The sequence below is a fragment of the Camelus bactrianus genome, chromosome 13 (genome assembly GCF_048773025.1).
Source record: "Camelus bactrianus isolate YW-2024 breed Bactrian camel chromosome 13, ASM4877302v1, whole genome shotgun sequence".
NCBI classification, from domain to species: Eukaryota; Metazoa; Chordata; class Mammalia; order Artiodactyla; family Camelidae; genus Camelus; species Camelus bactrianus.
The window spans coordinates 60,390,055-60,406,560 of NC_133551.1; the positions used below are offsets into that span (position 1 = coordinate 60,390,055).

Genomic DNA, 16,506 nt, shown 5'->3' on the forward strand with positions numbered 1-16,506 from the left:
TTCACTCTCTCCTGTCAGGGCTTTGTTAACTTTCCAGCTCTCTGTTATATACAGTCATCAGGGACCTTGATCACCTTGATATGACACAGAACATCAGATTGGTCCACTATATTAATGACATCATGCTCATTGGACAGGAACAGGAAATATTAAGCGCCATGTTTGCCAGAGAGTGGGAGAGAAATTGCATGAAGATTCATGATTCTGCCACATGGGGAACACTTTTAGGAGTTCAGTGCTTTGAGGCATGCCAGGACAAGTAATCTCACCTCACACATCTTTTAGAAAAAGGCACAGTGTTCGGTGGGCCCCGTTGGATTCTAGAGGCAGAATACACACGCTTAGAATGATTTCTCCAACCCTTTATTAGGTGACCTGGAAGGCTGCCAATTCTGAGTGGTGCCCAAACCCAGAGAAAGCTGTACTGCAGGTTCAGACCATAAAACAGGCAATGCTGCCACTCTGGATTATATGATCCTGCAGATATAATGTTGCTGGAGGAACCTGTGGTGGGTAAAGTTTCTGCAGGGAGTCTCTGAAAGCTCAAATAGGAGAGTTGCAATGAGAACTCCTAGGATTCTGGAGTTAGGCCATAATTACTATCATCCATTTGAACAGAAAGGTTCTGAGATGTCACTATGTAGTAGTGACTGAGTATATGACCACCAGATGTCAGGTAGCTATATGTCTAAAGCTAGACGTGATCAGATGGGCACAGCAACCAATATGATGGAAGTGGTTCATTCAGGGTTGGGCTTAGGGGTCCAGAGGCATGTGTAAATCAAATGGACAGGCAGCCCAGATGCCCATGTCCCCTAACTCAGTTGATCTGACACCTCTCCTTTAACTCACACCAATGGCCTCATGGAGGGTTCCCTATAACCAAGTGATAAAGGAGGAAAGGAGTTGAATTCATTTTACAGATAGATCAGTATGACACCAGCTGGAAATGGACCACTCTATTACAACCCCAGGTGGAGATAGCCCTGAAGGACATTGGTAAATCCTCCCTGGGGACAAAACTCTGAGCCTATACTTTGTCATGCCCTTTGTATGGAGGAAGAGAGGGACTGAAGGACAGACATACACTAATTCCTACTGAGTGACAAATGGCTTGGCTAGTTGGTCAAGGGCATGGAAAGAGCAAGACTGAATTTCAGAGATATGCAGGTCTGGGGGTAAGGGGCATATGGATGGACAAGTCTCTCCAGCCAGATAGATGGTCAGAAGGCTCATCCTGTGGGTGTCAGCCAGCCTCTAAACTTAGCCGCCTGTTGCTTTGCAAAAGATCCATAAAAGGGTGCCCATGCTGACAAGGATGGAAGCTATGAATGCACCCATCAACTTGGGCACCTTTTCACCAAGGCTGATCTAACAACAGCCAACAAACAGCCAACCAGCCAGCAGCAGGCATCAGCGTAGCAACAGTGGTCAGGGAGAGCAAACAACCACTTGGTGGCAGGTCAGTTATATCAACCCTCTTCCACTTTGGAGAAGGCAATGATTCAGCCTTACTGGAATTGTTATGTACTCTAAATACAGGTTGCATTTCTAGTTCTGCAAGCATCACCATTCAAAGGCTTAAAGAATGCTCAAGACCCATTTTATGGCAAAGAATGTGTGACAGTGGCCTCGTGAACATGGGCTTCACTGGTCTTACCATATGCCCATCACCCCAGAAGCAGCCAACCTGAGAGAACAATGAAATGGAGTGATTTCATTTCCACAACCTTTATACTTCTCCTCTACCAAATAGGATTATAAACAGTATATGGTACTTCACAAGGCTGTCATGGGGTTGGATCTCTTTCCAGACCCTCTTATGTGGCAACTGCTCAAGAAATGGTGGGCACTATTATGAATTGAATTAAATTGTGCCCCAAGAGGAGCTGGTGGCTAGGCTTCCCTAAGCCCAGCAAAACCGTGGATCCCAGTCTAGTGTGTCCTGCTTTGAATACTGTTAGCCATTCAGAAAACTCCTGACTTGAATTACACTTTTCAGCCATAAGGTGGCTCAGCAGAGATGCCTTCACCGAGCAGAGCTGAAGGGGAGGAGAAAAGATCCTGCAGAGCTTAAGAAATGGAAACTCTTACAGGGATTGGCCACTTCAGGGGGCATAAATTTGGGCAAAGGAAAGGATTATAGAAACCCAGCCTGAAAGCTGTTAGCTCACTGCTGCTCCCATCCATCAGCCAGACCCAGACAGCAAGATTCCGTCTCTGCTCTCCTCCAAGGTAAGCAAGGAAGCTATGGCTATGAGGTGGGGGTGTGAAGCTGCAGACTGCTGCCAGGCTGCCTGCCTGTGAGCCTCATGCAGTGAGAGCCGGGATGCCCGTTCCTCAGGGAGGCGACATCCCTGAGTCTCTTTTAGTGCCCTGGACTAAGACTGGTCTGAGGGGATGTGTTAGTGTGCTTTTAGGGGTTGGGGGTACAAAACCTCAAGAGTCATGGGACTTAGCTTATAGGTGCCATATCAGCAGTCTGTGGCCTTAATCCTGTTGCTTCACTTCCCTGGGCTTTAGTTTCTCATCTGTAAAATGGGAAGCAGGTTACTTTACCTGACCAAAGGGCTGGACGATTTCTGAAACCCCTTTATTGTAGGATCTAATGTGACAGTGAGTTCATCTCTGAGGATAGATGAAATGATCTGGAGGGTGTTCAAAGTGGGGTTTGGGCATCAGCCATCTGTGGCTTTAAATCCCAACTCTGCTACTCCCTGACTGAGAAGTTGGGAATATTACCTACTCTTCTGAGTTTCAGTTTCCTCTTCTAGAACACGTGGTTGAGAACAATGGTACCTACTTCATGGGGTTGTTATGGGTACAACCTTGTGATGAGTAAGTGCTAAATACAGAGGAATGTATTTGGGTTTATGTTTCTAACTAGAGAAAAATGCATTGAGCAGACAAAGATCACATTAGAGGTGAGTTGGGGGTATATGTTTTCCTATTTTGTGGTATAATGGGAAGAGCACAGGTTTTGATTCTGACAGTCCTGAGTGCGTGTCTAGGCTGCACAATTTGCTGTGTGACCTTGGGCAAGCTCCTTTACCTCTCTTTGCTTTCTTTCTGAAAAATGAAGTTGATGGGAGGCCTGTAAACATTCAATGCATTGTAAGAATGTTTATCCATTCTTTTTTATGTTTATCCAACCATTTTTTAGAAAGTTCTAGAAAGTGACTGGAACTGTTCTAAATACTAGGGATATAGCGGTGAATAGCTTCAAAACTCAGAGCCACCCTCTGAAATAGGCTCTGTTAATAATCCCATTTTAGGGATAAGGAAACTGAGGCTCAGAGAAGTCCTAGGGATCCTGCTTAAGGTCAGACAGCCAGACAATGCCCATAACAGAAACCGCAGTAAGGATACTAGGTGGCGTCTGTAGAGTGCGTACCATGTGCCAGGCACTGTACCAGAAAAGGATTTCCTCCTTGAATTCTCACAATCACCTGTTAAGGCAGGAACATCAGCGGCTCGGGTGCCGTGAGGGAACCGAAAGCTATGGCTCCTTAGAGGGGTCCTGGGCTCAGTCTAGAGCACCTCGCTGCTTTTTATGGGCTCATTCTCCAACCAAAACGGAAAACAACACAGCGGGCGCGGCTCCAAAAGGGCTCTGGGGACCACCCCTCCCTCTCCCCATCTCAGGTCCGGTGACAAAGCCTTCGCGGCGCCACCATGCGGCAGAAGGCGGTATCGCTCTTCTTGTGCTACCTGCTACTCTACACCTGCTGCGGCGAGGAGACCGGTAAGGATCCTGGGACATCTGAGGACTGTGGAATAAAGAACCGGAGAGTTTCAGAATCCCTGCGGAGAGTTTCAGGATCTCTGGTTTAGAGACTCAGCCGTGCCTCTGAACGAGAGGCGCTATTAGAACGGACAGCGCAGGGTCGCTGTAGCCAGTCCCAGATTCGAGTCCCTGCTCTGTCAGTTCCTCTATTCCCCCGAATTGTGTTTATGCCAGTTCAGTGCCAGGCGCGGCGCCTTGGGGGAGAGTCTGTTCCCTTCATAGGGGCTCTCCGAAATGGGAGGACGGTGGCCCCACCTCTGCGGGTGGGCCTGAGCGTCAGTCACAGAGTAGGGGACCCTGCTCCCCACTGGGCGTGTCCACTCTCCCGCCAGACGAAAGACGACGCTCAAAGGACGACAGCAGCTCCGGGTTATTGGGCACACTGACCTACATGGCCGTCGGAGGAGGTGGGTTTGGAGGGCGGGGAGCCGGGAAAGGTGGGGCGGGCCCTGCGGCCGGCGTCCCTCACGGCCTCCTCTTCCTCCAGGACTCATGGCCATGGCGCTGCCCGCGCTGGGCTTCGCGGGCACCGGCATCGCCGCCAACTCGATAGCCGCCTCGCTGATGAGCTGGTCGGCCGTGGCGAACGGGGGCGGAGTGCCGGCCGGCGGGCTGGTGGCCACGCTGCAGAGCCTGGGTGAGTGCGGGGCTGGGCCCTGGGGCAGGGACACCAAGGCCAGGGGCCCTCGTGACTGCACTGAGCCGTTCTCACAGGCTAACTCAGCTCTACGAGGTGGGGAGCCTTATAATCCCCACCACTCAGTGGGGAAACCGAGGAACCGGCGATTCAGTAATTTACTCAAGTTCTCCCAGCTAGTTAGCACCAGAGCCAGGACTCAAACCCAGTCAGTCTGATTTTTGAGTTTCAGCCATTTCAGGTCGGGTGCCTCACTAATGCTTTGGCCAAGTCACAAGTCTCAGTTTCCCTACGTGTTAACCAGGATAACCATCCTCAGTTTAACATTTTATGAATCTTCCCAATCTCAGAGAACCAGAGTGGCAAAGAAATGTGGTGAAGTCACCCAATTCAGTCTCATACAAACTCTGGTCTTGCATTTCTTGAGCACTGGGAAGGGGATAGAGAGCACAGAATGGTGCTTCTGAAAAACATACATTCACTCCCCTTTCTCTCTCTACCCCACTCCCTGCCCCGCCTCAAGCATCCAAAATCCTAGAGAATAAACGTCCCTGACAAACTGCCCCTCTAGTTTTCTGAATTCTCCATCTTCTCTCAGTTCTGGATGACAAAAGCCCAAAGAATCAGCGCAAAAGGACAGAGCCCTTCTCCCAGGGGGCAGAGAGGAAGACACAGACCAGGCTGCACCCCAGCAGTGGGAGGTGAAGGGTGTGAACAAGGCTAGGGACAGTCCTGTGCTGTAAGATGGCCATCCTCTCACATGTCACAGGGTTGTGACGAGGATGGAATATCTTACTTACAAACCCCCAGCACCCACAGGGAGGTCTCCACAGAGGCGACAGTTAGCATTACTAACAGTGCATTCACTGCAGACTTGAAGAGAATGATCTCATTTCTGTCTTTTTCATCTCTGAAAATCACCTCTGACTTGAGATGCCAAGTTGGGGGGTGGAGGTGGGGGCAGGGTTCACTTTGCAGAAGTCCTGTCCCCTCTAGGGCCCCTATTTCTCCATTTGGAAATGAAAAGGTTGAACTTGACCAAATGTTTCCAGACATTGGGATTCCTGGGCCTGGTGCCTGGGCCCCAAGTGACCCAGTTGTATTTGCTTTACAGGGGCTAGCGGCGGCAGCGCCCTCATGGCCAAGATTGGGGCCTTTTTGGGCTACACCATCCACAATCAACTTGAAAACCAGAAGGAGACAAAGGACAAGGAGTAGTCAGCAGCTCCCCAGAACTCCTCTTTCCTCCTTCCTCCTTGTCCTCCTTTTTCTAGCTGTAGTCCAGAGCTTCTGCTGTCACACTTGGCAATGACCTAAGTTGAAAAAAAAAAAACACAGAATAAACTCCTCTCTGAAAGCACTGTGTCCTGCTGTGAGTCGCACTCGCTATGCAAAGCCCAACAAGACATGGCTCTGGTCCGCCTCATGCGCACGCCCACCTCTTTCCCTCTAAAGGCCATCACGGCTCCCGGAGCACGGCTAGCTGATTTCGTCTCTGAGCCTTGGCATGCTTTGTTCTCTCTGCCTAAAATGTCCTTCCAAACCTCGTAACCCAGCTCAGACATCCCCTCCTCTGGGACTCCTTCCCAGGAGAGCTTCCCCCGTCACAGCATGAATGCTCAGGCTCCATTTCATGCAGATTCTTTCTCTTCTCCCTGAGAGAAGCTTCTAGCTACTTCTCTGATAGGCAGGGATGGAGAAGCCAGACCTCCATCCCCTGAAGAAGCACTAAAGTGGTCTCCCTCACATGGAGAACATAAGGCCAGATGTTTGCCTCGGGGGGAGAGTGTAACAGCAGGCTGGGCGCTCAGCAAGGCCTCCCTTCCCTCAGAGAACTCTCGGGACAGGCTGGGCAGTTTGCACCAGGAGCCTGCACGCCTCCTGAGTGGGAGGGGAGGCCAAGCCAAGCCCTTGGGAGGGTTTGAGGTTTGGGAGGCCTGTCCAGTGAAACAGAGTGCCTGGGCCGAGGTGGGCAGAGGGCCAAGAAGCCCCAGTAATCAAATGGCAGTGAAGGTCGGGCTGATTCTAGCACTAGTGGAGACAGAGAGAGAACTGTGCTGTGGTTCTGGTCTTTGAATGGACAGACCAGGCTCCCAGGGAGATCTGCACTCCTGGGAAGCCGCCATGTGTGAACCACAAAATCTGGTCACTAAAGGGCCAAGCCAGCTGCCCTCAAGCCTCCTCCACCCAGCCCCACCTCTAATCTAGAACTTCTTTGATTTCAAACATGTGTGGAGATGGGTGAGAGGCTCCATTCTGCTTGCTCCTGCCCACAAGTCCAATGCCCTCTCTGCAGATGGCAATGTTTGCCTCAGCTAGCTTGCCCCAGGCTCCAGAGCAGCACTGTTTGTGGACAAGGGGCACAGGTGGTGAAGGCACCATCTGTACCCCAAACACTGTCTCTACAGCTTGTGTCCAAGAGGAGAAGCTGAGCTGAGTCCCCTGACCTGATAATCACCATGGGCTGCAGCCGAGTCCTGCCATGGTTAGGGCCTCCCCAAAAGGATAGATGGAGTGGACTTCTGCCCACGGAGGGAAGTGGGGTCTCAAGCATCACACTCTCCAAGGCCTGGTAATGGCACCACCGTCCATTTGTAGAGTTGATATCCCAGAGACAGAAACAGGTGTCCCTCGGCTCCTCTCAGGGAGGGCACTGAGTCTAATTTGTCTCTCCTCCCCAGTGCCTGGCACAGCCCTGGCACACAGTGGGGGCTCAGTGTATGTGGGTAGAATTGAACTGAGGCCAGTCTCCTCCCATCTACCTGTCCCTTCACCTTCCTCAACCTTCATGGGAAGGAGGGACTGGACCACTTGTTCTTTCCCTGAGGGACCCACTGTCACTATCATGAAGGCCTGGGAGGAGGGGGACCTGAATCCCCTCTAACACTGTGGTCAAGTTAACACAGGCCCCTAACCTTTTATTCAGTATCCCCCAGCACAGATGAGGCTTCAGATAAGGCCGTGGAGCAGCGTGGTTAGGAATGTTCCTCTGAAGTCCTACAGATGTCCTGCCATCTCCCACCTGTGTGCCCTTACATGAGTGCCTTCAATTCTTAGTGCCTCAATTTCCTCCTCTGGAGACTGAGAATGAGAACAGCATGTACCTCACAGGATTTTTGTTATGAGATTAGACGAAACAGAGAACAGAAGGAGTCTAGCATGATGCCTAGCATGTGGTAAACACTCAGTAAATATCCATTATTATTATGACTAAGGGCTTGCATAAAGCAAAGAGGAAATAGCCAAATAACAACCAGGAATGAGGTAATCTAACTTTGGAGTCAAGCTTTACTTTCTGGAGCTCACAGCCCCTGTTCTTCCTTCCTCCTACGGATGGGCACCCTGTCCCCAGGGGCATACACCCCCCTTTTATTCCCTAGACATCATATTGCCTAGAACAGCATCAAGGCCAGAGAGGAATGGACAGCTCTGCCCCCAGATTTTAGATCTGAGGCCTCAGCAGTTCTCAGGCTGAATGGCCCTGACAATGACTCATCTTTAAGGAGATCCTCTGCCTACCACAGGACCCCTTTGGGCCTGGGCAGGGTAACTACTCACTTTCACTCTGCAGGCATTTACTGGGCACTCATTCTGTGTCAGGCACTGTGCCAGGTGTTAAGGACACTGCAGTGGGAAAGACCCAGCTCCTACCTACCTGGAGCTCTCAGTGCACAAACTAGGAGCCCCCCCCCCCAAAGTATCCATGACTTCCCTTCTTCCTCCCTGGTCACCACCTCCTCGCTCCCATCTCCTTTCACCCTTCCTGGGCTTTGTCAATTTTCACAGACCACAATCATCTTGTCTACAAAGTATGAGACAGAATGATGAACACAGACCAGAATTCGCTAGTGCAGCAAGTCAGGAGATGCTAATCACCTTTGGACTTCTCCTTGGCAATGGCCTTCAGAGAGACACAAAGCTGAGTCCTGGCCCAGCTCCAGGGTGGGGTGCTCAGGCAGGTTATTTGCCCTCTCTGAGTCCCAGCTTCCTCGTTTTTAAAACCAGAAGGGTGTTGGACATCAGAGTCTCTGGTGCTTCCTGCCCTAAATCTGCTGAGCCTGAAGTATAGGATTCGGAATCTCCTGGGTCCTGTCAAGCTCCCAGCTCTCTGAGAGTTGATTTTATTTTTGGAAACTGCCAAAAGCCACCCAGTGGTGCCAACTTTGGTGACTAAGGTGGGTGATTGTGCTGAAAGATGCCGTGTTTGGTCACAAATGAGGGTGACTAGAAACTAGCAGGGCAGTTCCTCACTCTGGGACCACGCCCTAAGAAAAGTCCAAAAATAGATCCCATCTGTGTGGCTGACTTGATGGAAAACAACGGTTGAGGTCCTCTGACATCATTTCTCTCTGGACCTCAGTGTCCTAGTCTATAAAACGGAGGGAGGGAGGAGTTGGACTCTCCTCTAGACATGGAATGTCTTTCCAAAGTGCTGAAGTTATCGGTGTATTGCTCTTTGATAAAAGTCCCTTTAGCTAGAAATTTCTTTTCTTCTTTAAGGGCTTCCCTGGTCCCCAGACTCTTCCAAGTCCACCTACTTCCTCTCCGCGGGCGCCTCCCACAACCCCATTGTGCGCTGCACCAGTATGGCCACCAGGTGGCAGTACAGTCTCAGCCTGGAATCCTCATCAGCCTGACTCATCCTTGAGCAGCTCCACAACCAACAGACCTCCCTGGGGCCGGCCCTGGATGCTGAAGACCAAAATGAATCAGACCCTGGCCCTGTTCTGCAGCAGGAGATCCTGAAACTCATGGGAGTGGTCAACCCTGAGAATCCCTGCAGGGTCTGCCTCTCCTCCTCTTCCAGGCCCTCAGTCCTACAACCCTGGGGTCTCCAAACTCATGGGCACCACATTCAAGACCCTCTGCAGTCAGATCTCACCTCCAGACTTATAGCCTGTGCTCCCAGACCTAAGTTACAGGAACTGAAAGGAAATGATAGGAGCACACCAAACACACACTTCTTATCTGGGCAGCAGATGGTGATGCTGGGAACAGGGCATCCCTGGACCCTGCCTCGAAGAGGGTGTAGACCAGCAGAGGGCCTGGGTCAGCAGTAGCTGGAGGGAGCTGAGGCAGAGGAGGTCTGTGGCTTCCTGTGAATAACTGAAGAGCCACTTCCTTTAAGCAGATGGCTGTGGGGGAGGGGCAGAAAATTAGGAAGAATGGGCTTCCTGGCTCAGGGGGAGAGGAAGGCCCTAGGAAGACCCTCTGAAGAGGCCCAGAGCAGCCTTCTATTTTCTTTCCCTCTGGGGTCTCCCTGGAGCAGACAGTGCAGACAGGCAGGTTCACACCTTTCCCATGTGCTATGAAGCCACTGGGGAAAGTCAGGTTACATTTGTACAAGATCAGTAAAGAAACAGAGCCTTGGTTACTCCAAAAAGCAGGCCCAAAGGCACTTCCAGGCATGCAGGAAGCTAGGCCAGACATTTGCTCAAAGGCCTTCCCCCTGACTTCCCCATGACATCTCCTTCTTCACTCTTAGGTCTCCACTTAAATGTCATCTATTCAGAGAAGTCCTCCCTGACCACTACTTTACAGCAGCCTCTTTGTTCTTCTTTACCACAGTGGTTCCCAAACTTATCTGCAGCTGGGAGTTACCTGGGGCCTTTGAAATTTACTGATAACTGTGTCTCACCCACAGAGATTTTGATTTAACTGTCTGGGGGTATAGCCTGGGGCTTGGGAAGTTAAAAAAATCTCCAGGTGATTCCAATGTGCAGACAAGTGAGGAAACCACTGTATTAGCATCTTATCCTGTTTTAATTTTTGGAATAGGGCAGTAAAGAAATGGAGCCTTGGTTATTCCAGGAAGCAAGCCCAAGCACTTAGCCCCAGATACTCAAGTCCAAATACTCAGCCTCAGAACCTAGTCCCAAACACCCAGATCCAAGGTTTTACATGTATCAACTCACTTAACCCTAACCACAATCCTCTTAGGTGTTATTAGGATCCTCATTTTTACAGAAAAGGACTCAAGGCAGAGAGAGGTAAACAGCTGGAAAGTGACAGGCCAGGACCCAGTCAGTCTCACCAAGACAGTGCCTGGTACCCAGAGGGGACTCTATAAATTAAACTGTCCAATCAAGGAACTTAATTTTAATCTCTCTCTGCCTCATCCATTCCCCCTCCCACTCAGTTGAGCAAACATGCAGCCTGTAGATTCTATTTTCTCATTATTTCTTGAGTCTGTTCATGAGTCTCCACCCACATGGCCCCCTTTCATCATCTAGCTCACTACCCTCAGGCCTGGGGGCACCTACAAAGTCCTTCTAAAGTCTCCCTGTGTCCACTCTTGACCCTTGTGTTCTCTCTTGTCTATTCTCCACATTCAGTCAGGAAGATCTGAAGACAAAGTTGATCAAGTGACCAACCTCCCTCCCCACCCCAGGCTCAAAACTACCCAGTGTCTGCTCATCTCACTTAGAATAAAATTCAACTTCCTTACTCTGGCCTTCAAGGTCTTTAATAATCTGCTCCCCCAAATCTCCAGAGTCTTATCTCACCTTGCATCCCCTCCCCCAACTCTTTTCCAGCCATGCTGGCCTCTTTTCCCTTCCCAGAACCTTACAACTGCCTGCCAAGCTCAACGCCTTTCCACAAGTTCTTTCCTCTGCCTGGAACCCTTCTGTTGCTTCAGGAGTCATCTGGAATCTAACTTCTCCAGAGACCTGAGCCCCCAGTCTAAATTAAACACTCCGTTATTCCAGCAGCCTGTACCTTATGTTCCTGGGATTGATCACGGTTGTAATAAAAGCATGGTTGGTGTAAGCATTTGTTACTGTCAGACCTGCTCACTAGACTCTGAGCTCCCTGAGCACATGCACATGGCTCATCGTTATTTATCGCCATCACCCAGCCCAGACCCTGACCTACAGGAGACGCCCAATAGTTTTGGTTGAGTGGATGAACAAAAGATAGATGGATGGATGAGTAACTGAGAGAATAAATACATTTTAAAAGTTAGGAAACGATTCACCTGCCTGTATTCCTTGGGGTAGCTATAATGTGCGCGATTCACAAGGGGAGTTATTTTCACCCTTCGGAGCCCCACCCACTGGCCCTCCAAGGCCTTTCCCAGGCCACGCCACTGGGCGGGGCTTCCGGGCCTGATGCTGTCCGTCACAGAGGGAGGCGTGCCCCGAGTCAGTCTCTGCTTCCTGATTGGTGGGCGCCTGGTGGCGGCCCCACTCACTAACACTGCGGTGGGAGTAGATACGGTGGGAGCAGAAAGTGAAGGAACCCGGCGAGGCGTTCCGGTGGATCGCGGCGAGGCAGCCAGCAGCCGTGCCAGCTTTAGCGCGTCAGGGTCTCCTGGGAGCACGTCCAGGTACCTCCGAGACTTTGGCAAGGCTTTCGCTGTTCGCAGGGAGATGGGACAGCGTAGGGGACGCGCGCTGTGGCTGAACCGCTCCCGGCAGAGGGCGGGGCAGAGAGCGGGTAAACAAACCTAGACGCTCTCACCCCAACGAGGCTATTTCGGGCCTCCAGCCTCAGCGAGGAAAGTCCCAGAAACACAGCCCCACACTCGCCCTCACTCTTCCGGACATGCTTCGCTTCTTCCCACCACCCCCGACCCCAAACTCAGACCCCAAAGAGCTGCGGGACGAGGAGTCTGCAGACCTAGTCTCTAGCCCTCACTCTGATCCTGGACAAAAGTCATGCCTTCTGGACCTCAGTCTGCTCATCTGCAAAATGAAGCGGTACCTACATTAAATGATTGATGTGCCCAGTGTTAGACTTGGACATGCTAGGGGCTCCGTAGATTCTAGTTCTTTTCTTCCTGACGGTGACTCTACCGCTGGTTTGCTCTGTGGCCTGGAGCAATTTCCTTAATCTCTGGGGGCCACATTTCCCCCATCTTATGATGAGAGACTTGTCCCTCCATCCCCAAGAGTCCTGGGAGCTGAGACTTCTTAAGTTGTTTGAGTCAGTGATGAGCTGAGATCCCAGCCCCACTATCAGGAGTTAAGAAAAGTCTGCTTTCTCCTTCCTGAACTCTCAGGCTTTTCTTTCCTCACACACTACCCACCCCACCCCTTGTAACTGTATCACTGAACTGACTGCTCTGAGGGTCCTCTGACAAGTGAGTTTTGTCATCCTCCTCGAGACGGCTCTAAGGAACTTGTGCCTAAGAGGACTGGGCTGCCCGGAGGCTCTGAGGGGTCTAAGAGTCTGCCAGGACCTTCAAGTTCATCCCAGACAACCTTCCCCATTGTTCCTACTGAGATAGGGGCACCTCTCTGCATAAAACCCTCCCATGGCTCCCTAGGCCACTCAACAAGACCCACAAGTCCATGCCTGGGTCTCTAGTCTCAGCTAGTCCCCTCCCGTGCTGTTAGCTCTCCTTTCCTCTCAGACTTTGCAGTTTCCTCCCTACCCCCTCCTCTTTCACATGTTTACCTCCTTTTTCTTGACCACCAGGGAACTGGGTGGATCCTGACTCCTGTCCTCACTCGGCTCAGCCCCTCCCCATCTCACTTCCTAGCCTCCAGGATGCTGAACTTCCAGCTCCTTGAAAATACCTGGCTCTTTCTTGCCTCTGGGCTTTTGCACCTGCTGTTCTCTTTGACCTAGACATTCGTCCCTGCTTAACTCATATTTACCCTTCAAATCTCAGTTCAGGAGTCACTTTCTCCCACTGGGGGGTGGGGAGATGTTCCTTGACCAGCCCCACCATATCAAATACACACTTTCTTACCACTATTTAACAGCCTCTCTCCCCTATTAGAATGTAAAATATGAGAGTGTAAGGATGCTGGTCACTGTATCCTCCAGTGGTAGGCACAGTGCCTAGCCCAAAGTAGGCTCTCCATAGGAGTTTATTGAATGAGTGAGTGCATGAGTGAATCCTTGCCCTGTACTTATCCAGGCTCTGCTTACATACCTTAGAGGCAGGAAGCTCACTACTTCTGAGGCAGCCTACTCCAGTTAGAAGGCATCTGATTCCTACCCACCCCCAACCAATGCTTAAGAGATTCCCTGGAACTGAGGCCCAGGGTGAGTGAGTACTTTGTACGAAGCACTTCATACAGAGCCAGGGTCCTCAGTGCTCATGCAGACTCGCCTGGCCTTGATAGGATCCATAGGCCTCGGCACTGGCCAGATCCACTATTGCCTATAGGCCTGGGACTTGAGACACTGTCACAGCTCATGTTCCCCTTCATCTAGGACCAACCAATCAGCTGCTGGGGACAGGGACCCCAGCCACCTGGTCTGGGTGAGCGGAGGCCAGAAGGGAAGCATCTTCTGGTAGCACTGGACTTCTATGGCCTCCTTCAAACCCCAGACCAGCCCTGTAAGGCAAGAGATGCTGTTCTATTTTACAGATGCACAGACTGAGGCTCTGGATGAATGTTATTAATCTAAGGTCACCCAGTGAGATAGTGGCCAAGGCAGGCCAAACTTCAAAGCACAACCTTTTTTTCCTGCCCCACATATTGGTGCCTTTTGTCCACCTGCCCTTTTCCCAGGCCCATTCTGCCTGAAGTATCATTAGGTCTTGAGGGTCCCATGGCTCCTGTTCCACACAGCTGGATCCCACCCACACTGGGGCCTCAGCAGCTGGGCCTGGGCAGCAGCTAAGGGCTGGCTGTGTGCCAGGGGTCAGCCTCTCCTTCTGTACTTGGTCACTCCCCGAAACTACAGAGGGACCAGAACCATAATTAGGCTGAGGCCAAAGAGCATTCTGGTAGCCACCAAAGCCCCTGAAACTGGGCTGGGCCACTTATTTGCTATATAACCTTGGGGGGCTCCTTTCCTTCTTGGAGCCTCAATTTATCATCTGTAAAGGGGGCATATTATCTCTCCCTCAGGCCTCTGTGTGCCAGGATTCAGGAAAGCTGCTCTCTTCTCTCCCAGGTGCCTTGGCCCTTGAACCCTCTCACTTTGAGGAACAGAGGCCCCTCTCTAGGGTCCCTGTGATGGCAAAACTCCAGCATAAACTTCACATAGCCTGGTGCTCAATGTTGGGAGGGGGGCGGTCCACAGATCCTGGGTTGGGCAGGCACCAGGTTGTGGAGAGGCAAAGCTTCCCCAGCTTCAGTCTCTCTCGGCCTCCTTCTTTGCTGAGGAGCTGGCTATCCCATGGCGTCTGCTCCCTCTACTATCTGTGGTCTTTGCAGAGCCAGTCCCCAGAGGACTTTGCCTCTCCTGCCTCCTCCTATTGTCCTCCCTCCCTTCTTGCCCCCACAAATGTTTATCCATGCCTACTCTGTGCATATGTCATTGAATAAGCTTAATGCTAGTCCTTGCAAAGGGGGAGACAGACAAGGAAGCCAAGTTATAATTTACTCACCCATCCCCAATCCTATTGCCCTCACTGGTTCTGCCCGCACCCAGGGCAGCCTGCTCTCCACACTGCAGCTTGAGCCATCCTGATAAAAGGGAGGTCAGAATATGTCAGTCTTTTGCTCAACCCCCTCCCATGGCTCCCCATCTCAGAGGAAAAGCCAGCGTCCTTGCTGTGACCTGCAAGGCCTGCAAGATCTACTTCATCGCCTCCCACTCTCGCCTCTGAGAGCTCCATTCTGGCTGCACTGGCTGCCTTGCTGTTTTTCAACATGCCAAGCATGCTCCTGCCTCAAGCCTTTGCATTTGCCCTTGGTGCTGCTAGGAATATCTTCCCCAGCTATCCAGGTGGCCACCCCTCCCTTCACTCAGGTGTCTCCACCTCATCTAAGGGGTTTCCCTCACTTCCCATATAAATACTACTTCCTCCTTGCCTCCTGTCCTTTTATCTGCTTTATTTTTTTTCTTGGCACTACCAAGTGACAGGTAATTATTGGCTTATTGTGTGTTCCCCTGCAGGAGTCCCATGAAATTGCCTACAGTCCCCCACCCCTCAGGGAAAAAAAAAAGGGAAAGAGAAAAGAATACCAGGAAACTATGAAACAAGAAAAGGCGACACTAACCGTACTACTATAGATAATAATATTCAAGGCCTCAACAATTTAAAAAACTTGATTTGGGTGCAGGAAGAGACAAAGGAATGGGCTGGACTAGAATGTCCAGCAATAGGGGTGGAGGTATATAGCTCAAGTGGTAGAGCACATGCTTAGCATGCATGAGGCCCTGGGTTCAATTCCCAATACCTCCTCTAAAAATACATAAATAATCCTAATTACCTTCCTCCCCGCCTCAAGAGAGAAATAAATTTTTTAAAAAAGAATATTTAGAATGCCCAGAAATAGACACAACTGTTTGCTAGGAGAATTTAGTATTTGATAAAAGTGGCATCCCAAAGTGGAGAATGGACTCTCTACTGAATAGTTCTAAGACAACTAGGTAGCCAACTCACGGGAAAAGTGAGATCTCTACCTTACATGTTGAATTAGGATAAGCTCCAAAGGGATCAAAGATTTAAATGTTTAAAAAAATCAAAATAAAACCGTAAAAGCACTAAAGGAAAAAATGGGAGAATGTATAATCTCATAGTGGGAAAAGTATAGCCGTGACCCAAAACCCAAAAAGCCATTAGAAAAGATTGATAAAGTTAACTACATAAAAATCAAAAAGTTCTTGCAAGGTAAGATAAATGACAAACTAGAGGAAAGTATTTGCAACCCAGATCACAGACAAAGGGTCATCTCTGTAATTTATAAAGAATTCTTGGAAATCCATTAAAAGAACCAACAATCTAGTAGAAGTAGGCATAAGATACGAATTGACTGTCCCCAGAAAAGTAAATACAAATGGCTCTTAAACATTTGAAAAGAACTTTAAACTCACGAAAGACATAAAAGTCGGGAAAACTACACTGGGATACCATTTCTTCTCAGTTTGGCAAAAAAATCCAAAAGTTTAGTAATATACTCTGTGGGCATTTCTATAAAGAAACAGTGCTCTCACACCTGCAAAAATAAATTGGTACAGGTCCCCAAAAGGGCATTTTGGCAAAATCTATCAAAATTACAAATATGTCCAGATAGTCTACTTCTGAGAATTTATCCTTTGGATATACTTGCACAAATGAGAAATAATGTATGGTACACAGTTATTCTTGGCAGCACTGTTCACAATAGCTAAAGACTGGAAACAACTGCCCAGTAGTGTTAGGTTAGGTAGAACACAGTCCATCCGT

General features: G+C 50.1%; 2 protein-coding genes across 3 annotated transcripts in view; both read left to right on the top strand.

Moving 5' to 3' along the window:
* The first annotated feature begins 2,077 nt into the window (after positions 1–2,077).
* On the top strand, positions 2,078–5,781 carry IFI6 (interferon alpha inducible protein 6). Of its 2 annotated transcripts, XM_010947982.3 has the most exons (5): positions 2,078–2,235; positions 3,646–3,745; positions 4,120–4,194; positions 4,275–4,424; positions 5,539–5,781. In XM_010947982.3, the coding sequence occupies exons 2-5, from the start codon at positions 3,676–3,678 to the stop codon at positions 5,640–5,642; spliced, it is 399 nt and encodes a 132-aa protein (XP_010946284.1). In that variant the 5' UTR covers positions 2,078–2,235; positions 3,646–3,675; the 3' UTR covers positions 5,643–5,781. The 2 variants fall into 2 exon arrangements, with proteins under 2 accessions (XP_010946284.1, XP_045367343.1); XM_045511387.2 differs by lacking the exon at positions 4,120–4,194.
* A 5,840-nt stretch (positions 5,782–11,621) lies between these two features.
* Positions 11,622–16,506, top strand: part of FGR (FGR proto-oncogene, Src family tyrosine kinase) — a 31,080-nt gene continuing 26,195 nt past the window's right edge. Inside the window, exon 1 of the mRNA XM_045511389.2 lies at positions 11,622–11,754. The gene's annotated coding sequence lies outside the window, so the exon portion shown is untranslated. The remainder of the gene's footprint in view (positions 11,755–16,506) is intronic.

Coding starts and splice junctions, on each gene's coding strand:
- IFI6 (XM_010947982.3), top strand. CDS start 3,676: ATGCGGCAGAAGGCGGTATCGCTCTTCTTGTGCTACCTGCTACTCTAC. Junction 3,746..4,119: donor CTGCTGCGGCGAGGAGACCG/GTAAGGATCCTG, acceptor CTCTCCCGCCAG/ACGAAAGACGACGCTCAAAG. Junction 4,425..5,538: donor GGCCACGCTGCAGAGCCTGG/GTGAGTGCGGGG, acceptor TTTGCTTTACAG/GGGCTAGCGGCGGCAGCGCC.